Below are 12,427 nucleotides of genomic sequence, written 5' to 3'. Positions count from 1 at the left end.
GAGGGGAGGAAGGGACGAAAGGAACCGAGTATGGGCAAGAGGGGAGGAAGGGACGAAAGGAACCGAGTATGGGCAAGAGGGGAGGAAGGGACGAAAGGAACCGAGTATGGGCAAGAGGGGAGGAAGGGACGAAAGGAACCGAGTATGGGCAAGAGGGGAGGAAGGGACGAAAGGAACCGAGTATGGGCAAGAGGGGAGGAAGGGACGAAAGGAACCGAGTATGGGCAAGAGGGGAGGAAGGGACGAAAGGAACCGAGTATGGGCAAGAGGGGAGGAAGGGACGAAAGGAACCGAGTATGGGCAAGAGGGGAGGAAGGGACGAAAGGAACCGAGTATGGGCAAGAGGGGAGGAAGGGACGAAAGGAACCGAGTATGGGCAAGAGGGGAGGAAGGGACGAAAGGAACCGAGTATGGGCAAGAGGGTATGGGCAAGAGGGGAGGAAGGGACGAAAGGAACCGAGTATGGGCAAGAGGGGAGGAAGGGACGAAAGGAACCGAGTATGGGCAAGAGGGGAGGAAGGGACGAAAGGAACCGAGTATGGGCAAGAGGGGAGGAAGGGACGAAAGGAACCGAGTATGGGCAAGAGGGGAGGAAGGGACGAAAGGAACCGAGTATGGGCAAGAGGGGAGGAAGGGACGAAAGGAACCGAGTATGGGCAAGAGGGGAGGAAGGGACGAAAGGAACCGAGTATGGGCAAGAGGGGAGGAAGGGACGAAAGGAACCGAGTATGGGCAAGAGGGGAGGAAGGGACGAAAGGAACCGAGTATGGGCAAGAGGGGAGGAAGGGACGAAAGGAACCGAGTATGGGCAAGAGGGGAGGAAGGGACGAAAGGAACCGAGTATGGGCAAGAGGGGAGGAAGGGACGAAAGGAACCGAGTATGGGCAAGAGGGGAGGAAGGGACGAAAGGAACCGAGTATGGGCAAGAGGGGAGGAAGGGACGAAAGGAACCGAGTATGGGCAAGAGGGGAGGAAGGGACGAAAGGAACCGAGTATGGGCAAGAGGGGAGGAAGGGACGAAAGGAACCGAGTATGGGCAAGAGGGGAGGAAGGGACGAAAGGAACCGAGTATGGGCAAGAGGGGAGGAAGGGACGAAAGGAACCGAGTATGGGCAAGAGGGGAGGAAGGGACGAAAGGAACCGAGTATGGGCAAGAGGGGAGGAAGGGACGAAAGGAACCGAGTATGGGCAAGAGGGGAGGAAGGGACGAAAGGAACCGAGTATGGGCAAGAGGGGGAGGGAGGGAGGAAAGGAGGGCAAGAAAGGGAGGAAGGAAAGTAGGGACGAAACGAGAACGCGCAAGAGAGGGAGGGAGGAAAAACAAGAGGGAGAGCGGAGGAACGAGAAGAAGAAAAAAAAAAAAAAATAGTGAATTTTACTATCAATGCGCAGCTGTATTCCTTGCAAATATCAGTAAAGGAAATCCTCCCGAGATTCGTTATTCCTTAAAAGAAGCAGCGGCTGCATGCATGTTACACCCCCGTATTGAGAGCGTCCGCTTCACACGGCGCCTGGTAAGTGGTTTTAGTCAAAATGGCTTATGTCTACATGTCTACCCAGGGCCTAATTATTTGAAGAATGGCAATATCTAATAAGAGAGGAGAGAGGAGAGAGGAGAGAGGAGAGAGGAGAGAGGAGAGAGGAGAGGAGAGAGGAGAGAGGAGAGGAGAGGAGAGAGGAGAGGAGAGAGGAGAGGAGAGAGGAGAGGAGAGAGGAGAGGAGAGAGGAGAGGAGAGAGGAGAGGAGAGGGGAGAGGAGAGGGGAGGGGAGAGGGGAGGGGAGAGGGGAGAGGAGAGGGGAGGGGAGAGGAGAGGGGAGAGGAGAGGGGAGGGGAGAGGAGAGGGGAGAGGAGAGGGGAGAGGAGAGGGGAGAGGAGAGGGGAGAGGAGAGGGGGGAGAGAGGGGGGAGAGAGGGGGGAGAGAGGGGGGAGAGAGGGGGGAGAGAGGGGGGAGAGAGGGGGGAGAGAGGGGGGAGAGAGGGGGGAGAGAAGGGAAAGAGAAAGAGAAAGAGAAAAAGAGAGGAAGGGAGGGAGGGAGGGAGGGAGGGAGGGAGGGAGAGGGAGAGGGAGAGAGAGAGAGAGAGAGAGAGAGAGAGAGAGAGAGAGAGAGAGAGAGAGAGAGAGAGAGAGAGAGAGAGAGAGAGAGAGAGAGAGAGAAAGAGAAAGAGGAAGGGAGGGAGGGAGAGAGATAGAGAGGAAGGGAAGGGAAGGCGGGGAGGGAGGGGAAGGGGAGGGAGGGGAAGGGGAGGAGAGGGAGATGGGAGAAAAAATAGGCAGTGGAAAAAATGTGAGCGTACGTTCACTGCATACAGCCAGCGTCATGTGACGTAACCGCGCTTGAGTGACAGTGACCATGGCCGGTTAGTGTCACACGACGCCCTGAATAAGAATGACTTCTTTAAGCCCAGCGCTTCTCGCCAGGTCCGAGTGAACATGAAATTAACAAAAAAATAATACAACATGGCGACTCGCCACCATCCCACCCCACCCCCACCCTGCTCGTTAAAAGGACACGAGTACATGATTACAACACTGCCCCGTGGACTTAAGTACACACAAGCCCTACTGTTGCCGGTCCCAGTGCCGCGACCTCCATCCTCCATTACTAAGCTCGGCAAGAATGCCCATGTGTTTTTCAAATCAAGATCTCTCCAGAGGTCTAAGATACGCCCTTTAAGTCGAGAATCCTATGCGAGCCCATGTAATCGCCCTAAACCAAGGGGTCGAGAGAGGCGTTCTTAATTTTAAACTAGTTAATCTCGTTTACTACAAAACAAAACAAAAAAACGTAGATGGTTCGGCCGATGGCAGTACGCGGGAAAGGGGAGTACGCCATCTAACATATCCGAGGCCATCCTTAATAGATCTAGGATTCTCCCCACACCCTTCCTTTCCCCACTATTTTCGACAACCAGTTAAGAGTGCGGCGGAGGGCTGCGGCAACGCTTCCCCTCCTTATAACCGGCCACAGCTGTCACAGACGCGGGCGAAACCACGTGAGCCCCCAGCCTCGCTCCACACGGCCAGATGTGGAGGAAGGGGGAGATCCATTAAGTGGTTGCCTTTTCCAATTTACACCAAATCAGTCTGCCTGGATTAGCAACCAAAGGAAAATGTGAGGTATAACTGACGGTATTAAAAAAAAAACTAAAATGCCTAATATGCATTAATCTTAGAATATATATTTAGAGTGAGTGACACAGCTAGCAGGGTGTGTAACGTAGAGGAAGAGGGAGGCGCCGTCCTTCCTTTTCGCCAAGATCCACTAAATGGTTTACGCCGACCCTGGTATCACAACTGAACAATAAAAAACAAAACCGGCAGTAAAATCGACGGTATTTAAAGGATCGACAGAAGAGTATTTATCTAGGCTGAGCGAGCTTCATCTAAGCAAGGTGTGTAATACGATCATTGCCAGGTGGCGAACTAGATCTGAGCAACTAAATTATATTCATTATTTGCCAATGATATTACATTTAATAAGTAACATCAGATAAGTAAGTACAGATACAAAATAGCTTCACGCATTATTTGCTAATAATTATAATAATAATAATTATAAACGATAATTATTATGACAAAAACGAATAATAAAAATCATAAGTTTCAAATCACTGTCGAAAAAGGAACGTGAATACGAATTAAGCAGCTGAAGTAAGTTCCACTGCACTTTACATGACCGGTTCACGCCCTCTTCACCCCGCCCGTGTGTCGCCACCGCCACCGGCGACTGGCGCAGAGAGGGAGGGAAAGGGGAGGGAAGGGATAAAGTGGAGAGAAGGGGAGGGTGGGAAGGATAACGTGGAGAGGGGCAGTGGAGAGAAGGGAAGGGGGGAAAGGGGAAGGAGAAGGATAAAGTGGAGAGAAGGATAAAGTGGAGAGAAGGGAAAGGGGAAGGAGAAGGATAAAGTGAAGAGCAGGGAAAGGGGAGGGAGGGAGGGAGGGATGAAGTGGAGAAAGTGAAAGGTGGAGTGACGGAGGAAAGGAAGTGAAGAATGAACAGGAGAGGGAGAGAGGTGGGGAACAGGAAGAGAGACGGATGCAGTGCAAAGGGGGTGTGAAAGGCAGGGATAATGTGGGGGGGGGGGGGGAAGGGGCGAAAGGAGAGAGGGATAACTGAAGAGAGAGAGAGAGGGGGGGGGGAGGGGTAGAGGGATACATAGGCCAAAGGAAAAAATCATTTTGTCGTTAATCCTGGCTTCACAGCATCAACGCTACCCTCCGAAGTAGGATCTCAGCCCGTCATGTTCCCTCCGTGACCTTCGGGTGCGACAGCCTTCTCGTAATCTCATGACGCCGACTTGTTTTGAGAAGCGTTAATGCTGTGTACAAGTCGCCTGATAGCATACTAAAAATATGCTTAGTCCAGAGACTTACATTGCTGCAATAAAAATTAAACCAGTCTCCCCTTCCTTCTCTTGGACGCCCCGTCAGCACTTCAAGTGTTTGTTTGAGTGCTTGTTTGGATTGCCTGCTTAATGACGCACACTAGACCGGGGAGCAACAAAGTCCAATCGAAGGGCCGTTAATGCACTTAAGGATAAAAACACTACGGCGGCCACCTTCACGCGAGGTATAAAAGCAAGAAGAAAAAAAAAGCTCGACTTGGCTGCATCTTCGCAATCAATCAAATTGATCCGACAAAAAATGGAATAATAAAAAACATGCGAGTTACAAGTCATGCCTTTCAGCCCCCCCACCACTGGCAGCACCCTTGTCTTTGTCCCCAACTCTTGGCCGAACCCACACCTATATCTTTCAGCCCCCCCCCCCCTCGACCGCACCCTTGCCCCCCTCCCCGGCCGCACCCTTGCCTCCCCCCCACCCCCATCCGCACCGAAAGCGGATTCAATGCACAGAACACACCGTATAAAAAAAAACTCCCCAGCAGTCGACCAAACCCTGCGGTAGGATCGGAAACGGCGTGCGTGAGCGTGCCTGCAGGAGTCCAGCAGAGCGTGGCGTACAACTCGCACTCTCCTCGCCACGACCACCACGCCCATTTCTCACAACTATGACGAAGCTCGACGTCTACGTAATCATTGTTTCTTGATATGTGACATTTACTCGACATTAAAGAAAATGCCTGAACTTAAAAAAAAAAGTGCTGTACAAATCGGTCCTAGAAATCTTGGAGAAGTACTGCCTTCGTATTTTACCTACTACAGCGTTTGCGAAATATAATTATTAATCGTCCTTCACTAAATCTCAACTGCATCGAGTTAACAAAAAAGTTTTAAAACATAAAACAAGACAAACGTTCAATTTCAGGCTTGTCTAGTTTGCAAGCAGAAAAAAAAATAAAAAATTGAACGCCCATTTTCCAATCACTTCCGATATTCATCCTATTCTTCCGATCTTCAGCCTATTATCACTATTTGGGAAAGCCGGACTAGTCTGTCATCTGTTGACATCCCCGCCCGCATCTTCCACGGGGTAGGCGCCACCACCACCGGGACTATCTTGCCTCTTTTTATTATTCCCAGTCCCATTAACTAATGACTAAAATTATTTTGTCCAGACGAAAAGTTCTGAAATAGATTCGGTCATCTAATTAAAGCGACCATCATCGGCGTCTTGCCCCCAACCCCAGCCACCTAAAGTCAGTCTCGCAATGCAGATATTTTTTCCAGCCAAAGATCTAACTTCAAATATGAACTGGACAAGCACTGTTTAGGATATTCATGGCATTCACATTACTCATTGTTTGAATTAGAATTAGAATTTGTATGTATGTATGTATGTATGTATGTGTATATATATGTGTATGTATATGTATATGTATATGCATATGCATATGTATATGTATATGCATATGTATATGTATATGCATATATATATATATATATATATATATATATATTACACATACATCTCGTGTGTGTGTGTGTGTGTGTGTGTGTGTGTGTGTGTGTGTGTGTGTGTGTGTGTGTGTGTGTGTGTGTGTGTGTGTGTGTGTGTAGTGTTATACATAATATAATGATTACTTCTAAATATAGACTTATTACAAGCACAAGGCCAAAGCATTATCGACCCACAAGGCCAGTTTTAAGGGTTTCCGCTTAACCAATATCGAAATATTCAATCTCCCCACAAAGTTCCCGCCACCTTAATAAAGAACACACAAAGGGTTCCCTTGGCAATCCGCAGGCTGCTGGATTGTCCTCCTTAAAGGTTATTTCCCCCCGTGACAAAGCCGATTGCGTTTCCAGGAGGAAACGAACTACAGCTTGCGCGGGTTATTCGGTACCTCCGCTACTGGAACAGTTGCCACAGGACGCGAATGTCCTTGCATGGAAAAAATGTATTGGAGACGAACCCTATAGTCTAAAGGAGCAAAATGCCCTTACAAGTCCAACCTTTCCAGATGCTAGCGCGTAATTCAATTAATCAATAGAATTTGAGGTAAACGCCAGAGACCCCGTGGTATGTCTGGTACAATTTAAAAGAATAGGGTCTGGCGACTGCAGCTGCGCCGGCCGGATCGTACGATACCACCACCCCACGCCTCCGCCAATGGGAGGCCGTTGCCAGTCCCCGCCTCCACACCCCTCCAGACTCCTACTCGCCGCCCATTGAGAACCGGCTCCTGCATGCAAACCTACAGACCTTTAAGAATCAAAAGGGGAAACATAAGAATAACCAGCAATATGCAAGCACTCCCGAAACCTTACTACAAAGTACACGTGACCCCACTCCAGCAACAATGCCGCCACAAAAATCAGTAGTGGTAATAGTGATAGTAGTAGTAGTAGTAGTAGTAAAAGTAAAATAGTTTTGATGACAGTAGTGGTAGTAACAGTGATACCAATAGAAGTAGCTGTAATAATAGGAAAATAATAGTGATAACAATGGTGGTAGTAGTAAAATCGTATTGATAACAATCGTAGTAGTATAGGGATAACAATAGTTGCAATAGTAAAATAATAGTGATTACGGTGGTAGTAGTAGTAAATTAGTATTAATAACAATGGAAGTTATAGTTGTAATAAAATAATAGTGATAACAATGGTAATAGTATAAATAAGAGTAAAATAATAGTGATTAAAGTAGTAGTAGTAAAATAGTAGTGATAACAGTAGTAATAGTAGTAGCAGTAAAATAGTAATGAAAATAGTAGTAGTAGCAGTAAAATAGTAATGAAAATAGTAGTAGTAGCAGTAAAATAGTAATGAAAATAGTAGTAGTAGCAGTAAAATAGTAATGAAAATAGTAGTAGTAGCAGTAAAATAGTAATGAAAAACTACTAGTAGTAGTAGTAAAACAGTAATGAAAAACTACTACTACTAGTAGTAAAACAGTAATGAAAAACTACTACTACTAGTAGTAAAATAGTAATGAAAAACTACTACTACTAGTAGTAAAATAGTAATGAAAAACTACTACTACTAGTAGTAAAATAGTAATGAAAAACTACTACTACTAGTAGTAAAATAGTAATGAAAAACTACTACTACTAGTAGTAAAATAGTAATGAAAAACTACTACTACTAGTAGTAAAATAGTAATGAAAAACTACTACTACTAGTAGTAAAATAGTAATGAAAAACTACTACTACTAGTAGTAAAATAGTAATGAAAAACTACTACTACTAGTAGTAAAATAGTAATGAAAAACTACTACTACTAGTAGTAAAATAGTAATGAAAAACTACTACTACTAGTAGTAAAATAGTAATGAAAAACTACTACTACTAGTAGTAAAATAGTAATGAAAAACTACTACTACTAGTAGTAAAATAGTAATGAAAAACTACTACTACTAGTAGTAAAATAGTAATGAAAAACTACTACTACTAGTAGTAAAATAGTAATGAAAAACTACTACTACTAGTAGTAAAATAGTAATGAAAAACTACTACTACTAGTAGTAAAATAGTAATGAAAAACTACTACTACTAGTAGTAAAATAGTAATGAAAAACTACTACTACTAGTAGTAAAATAGTAATGAAAAACTACTACTACTAGTAGTAAAGTAGTAATGAAAAACTACTACTACTACTAGTAAAGTAGTAATGAAAAACTACTACTACTACTAGTAAAGTAGTAATGAAAAACTACTACTACTACTAGTAAAGTAGTAATGAAAAACTACTACTACTACTAGTAAAGTAGTAATGAAAAACTACTACTACTACTAGTAAAGTAGTAATGAAAAACTACTACTACTACTAGTAAAGTAGTAATGAAAAACTACTACTACTACTAGTAAAGTAGTAATGGAAAACTACTACTACTACTAGTAAAGTAGTAATGAAAAACTACTACTACTAGTAAAGTAGTAATGAAAAACTACTACTACTACTAGTAAAGTAGTAATGAAAAACTACTACTACTACTAGTAAAGTAGTAATGAAAAACTACTACTACTACTAGTAAAGTAGTAATGAAAAACTACTACTACTAGTAGTAAAGTAGTAATGAAAAACTACTACTACTAGTAGTAAAGTAGTAATGAAAAACTACTACTACTAGTAGTAAAGTAGTAATGAAAAACTACTACTAGTAGTAGTAGTAGTAGTAGTAGTAGTAGTAGTAGTAGTAGTAGTAGTAGTAGTAGCAGCAGCAGCAGCAATAGTAGTAGCAGTAGCAGCAAGAGCAGTAGTAAAATATTGATAACAGGAGTAATAGTAGTAATAGTGATAAGTTATACAATGTAAATCCATAGGCAGTTCAGCTAATCTGCAATAAAAACAAAACCATGGTTTCCCAGTCATAAAAATATAATATAGATATATATCTATCTATAGATATATATCTATCTATATATATCAATATCTATCTATATCACACATCAGAAATACTGACACAAGGCGTTCAACAGTACAAAAATGTGTGCATCAATACAGCATTTTTCGGGAGACGTTGGTATTAGAAAACCATACCCATGGCAAAAGGTTTCACGGATGCCTTACAACGCGCACATCGACCGACTTTTCGTGACCGGTAATGTACGCAAGGATTTATCCGCAGCGTGCCCGCGAAAACCAGTTTGGTTTATGAAATATTCAATGCACCCTAAAGTTAAACCGGAGACTGAAATGCGCAATACACAACTGGGTCGATAAAACCCAGTGATGAGTGCGAGTACATGATTAAGGGTAACGCGCGACTTAACGATAGGCCAACAGGCAAGTCAGGGTAACGCGTACCAATAGGCCTATTGACAGAACGCAACCAACAGTGACGCCGCCCCAAGTGACGCCATTGATACGGACGCCGGGCCTGAGGAGCGCTTGTGAAATCTATGAACGAACTGAACTGCCACGAAGGAATATTAGAAGGGTACAGTAAGAATGACAAGTCAAGTTAAGGAGAACAAGGTTAGGATAGGTTAATAGCTGGGGCTTTACGATTCCAATTCAGGCCATGAAGGTTGATCTGGAAAACCAATTCTGGTACAAGAATGCAAGGTTACTCTCTGTATCGGTTGACAGTGCAATTGATAGGATAAGATCATGTGCAGAATCTCCCCCTAAAAGGGGGGGGGGAGGGGCGGAGGATTCTACAATAGTTCTCAAGTAGTATTTACGGGATTTTTGATTCGGTACTTAGTCTAATGAACTAAAGGGCTGTTGACATTTCTCCCAGGATCAGCAATTCACGAGGTGAATGGAGACTAAATAGCGACTGACTTCACACAAAGGACGGTGAGCCATTGATGTCCCCACTATCACCACAGGAGCATACTCGGACATAGGTTAATATACTGGGTCCTGATGATGCATGGGCTAAAGGCGAAATATCCGACGTGACCAGTTTTTCAAAAATGCATTTCAGAAATTGTGCACTCGTAATTCCCAATGTAATGGCTACGACAATCAAATATATGTAATGATTGTGTTCTATATCAACTTGTGGAATCCATCTAACCAGTGCAATTTAAGTTCAGAACGTTGTAGCTTGCATGTGTTTAATGAGGGAAAAATAAAAATGAAGGTTACCATAATTTCGAAAAAAATATAACCGGGGTGATAATGTACTGACTGATATCTGGTGTTGTATAAAAAAGTATTGATGTTAATATATTAAAAAAAAAAAAAAAATAGATGCAATAGGCCAACCTAAGTAAGTGGTCCCCATTCAGTTAACTACCTTTTTCAGAGTGCTTCATAACTGGTTGCACGTATCACGTCAAAAAACCTAGAGACTATACAGTACATTTATGGAAACTGTGATTACTCTTTATCCCACTCAGCTAGGACAAATTGATGGTATTCTTGTAGAGGATAAAAGACCATTCCACCAATAGGCTATTACCAAATTACCCAAAACTTACAGGCTGCACTAGTTATTCTATAATAACAGTAATTTTTTGACGGGTTTGCCACGTGCACACGGTAGCTTTATATACCGGCCGGTATAGCGCAGACAGCTGTCACGCGGTGGACTATCGATTATCTCCTGAATGTCAGGAAGGCTAAATACAAACATCTGAAGAAAAGACAATGATAAACCGACACATACCCAGAGCCTTCATGAACTCGTCGAAGTTCTCGGAGCTCTCCATCTTGAACTTTCCTTCAATCTTGGCCATTTTCACTGGGGGTTTGCTGCGTGCGCAAGACGTGTAGTGAACTGCTTGGTGGTTGATTCACAACTGACGCTCCGGTCGCTATGGTGCTGCCGACCAACGCTGCCTCGTGAGTGAGTAACGCCCGAACATCCGCCAGGGCTCAAGTTGCCGCAAATGAATTCACGCAGGGTAGTCAAAACGTGGCAGATGTGTATTCTGGGGGATTAGGAAGTTGCCTGTTACAGGCGAAAATACGATTTTGTATTGTAGCAGTAAAAGAAGCTGCCTTAAAGATGAAGCCAAGCACACGCACGCACGCACGCACACACTTACACACATACACACACATACGTACACACACACTCTCTCTCTCTCTCTCTCTCTCTCTCTCTCTCTCTCTCTCTCTCTCTCTCTCTCTCATTTTCAATCTCACTCTCTCTCACTCTCATTCACTCACAAATGCAAGCACACACACAAACACACTTCTATAAAAATGAAGTGTCAATCTGAAACTATGCAGCAACTGCATCATACACATAGCATAAGAGACATCGTATGACATTACATCGATCCAGAAAAACCGTTTGCGTTCGTGTGTTCGTGCGTGTGCTTGATTGTGTGTGTGTGTGTGTGTGTGTGTGTGTGTGTGTGTGTGTGTGTGTGTGTGTGTGTGTGTGTGTGTGTGTGTGTGTGTGTTTGTTTGTATATATTATATCTTAGTAGGCCTACTCTTTTAATAACATTCACACACACATATGTGTCTGTGTATATATATATATATATATATATATATATATATATATGTGTGTGTGTGTGTGTGTGTGTGTGTGTGTGTGTGTGTGTATGTATACACACATATATGTATACATAAATGCATATGCATATATAAAAAGGTTATTTACAGTATATGTGTGTGAAGGTACAAACAAACATACATCATATATACGTGCATATGTGAGTTTTCAAGTTCGTGTCTGAGGATAAATTGGTGCTGTCTGGTGACCTCCCTATGTCTGAGTGCAGAATAGCTTAAGTGACCCCTCGTGCCGTTCCTTACTTCCTTCTGGCCACATTTTAAAGCAAAACTGTGATAAGCTTTTGACTGAGCGCTGCTTCCTCTTCTTTTGCTATGCCAGTATACACTATATATTATCATAAAAAATAGGTGTGAAATATTATGTGTTGATCTGTCGGCCTGGTACTTTATAAACGCCAAAATTATATGGTTCTATAACTTTCCTCTTTTAGATCCTGTCCCGATTTTCACCATTTCATTTCATGCCCAAAGCTTACGTATTTGCAATATATTCGCGGCTCAGCATCTATTTTTAACTTAGAAATTAGCATTAATGACAATGCAAAAATAGAAAGAAAGAGAAAGAGAGTTGCTAAAAAAAATTGATAAACTTTCTGCTAAACGATTTTTTTTTTTTTTTTGTTAAAAAAAATCTCAGCTGTGAATTCTATCTATAAAAAATCTAATGGGACATAATATTGTATAATAAATCCAACGCAGATATCTTATAATACATGAGATGTAACATATTAGAAGGTCTGATTAACGCCTACATGAATTCTTGGATATGTAACCTGTGCACTAGTGCATATAAGTGAATACGTAACGCACCGGTAGTTTAAGTTAGCACGTATCACTTCCTTATCCTTAAATACAGATATGATTACTTTATAACCTTATATTCTTATTCAATATGATGAAACAAGAGAAGCTATAAAGGAAAAGGAAAGTAATCTAAAAACGAATCTGACGCATCACATTGCATATACTTAGTTATTAGAAGGTGCCGTTGTCTGTCTTCATTTCATTGTGCACGTGTGGAAGCAGCTGCTACTGACTCACCCACATTAAGCTTAATGGGCTATCGGTGGATGATAATCTTCCATTGAAGCTTT

The 12,427-nt window shown here is 43.0% G+C and overlaps 1 protein-coding gene across 1 annotated transcript in view; it reads right to left on the bottom strand.

Moving 5' to 3' along the window:
* The window catches only part of LOC125029003 (sodium/calcium exchanger regulatory protein 1-like), a 16,924-nt gene extending 6,281 nt beyond the window's left edge, over nucleotides 1–10,643 (bottom strand). Inside the window, exon 1 of the mRNA XM_047618703.1 lies at nucleotides 10,468–10,643. Coding sequence (XP_047474659.1) covers nucleotides 10,468–10,537 — 70 coding nt within the window. The 5' untranslated portion in view covers nucleotides 10,538–10,643. The remainder of the gene's footprint in view (nucleotides 1–10,467) is intronic.
* Nucleotides 10,644–12,427: the final 1,784 nt, after the last annotated feature.

Source organism: Penaeus chinensis, chromosome 9 (assembly GCF_019202785.1).
Source record: "Penaeus chinensis breed Huanghai No. 1 chromosome 9, ASM1920278v2, whole genome shotgun sequence".
Classification (NCBI taxonomy): Eukaryota; Metazoa; Arthropoda; class Malacostraca; order Decapoda; family Penaeidae; genus Penaeus; species Penaeus chinensis.
The sequence above is the reverse complement of the archived record's forward strand: the minus strand, read 5'-3'. Positions and strand labels throughout refer to the sequence as shown.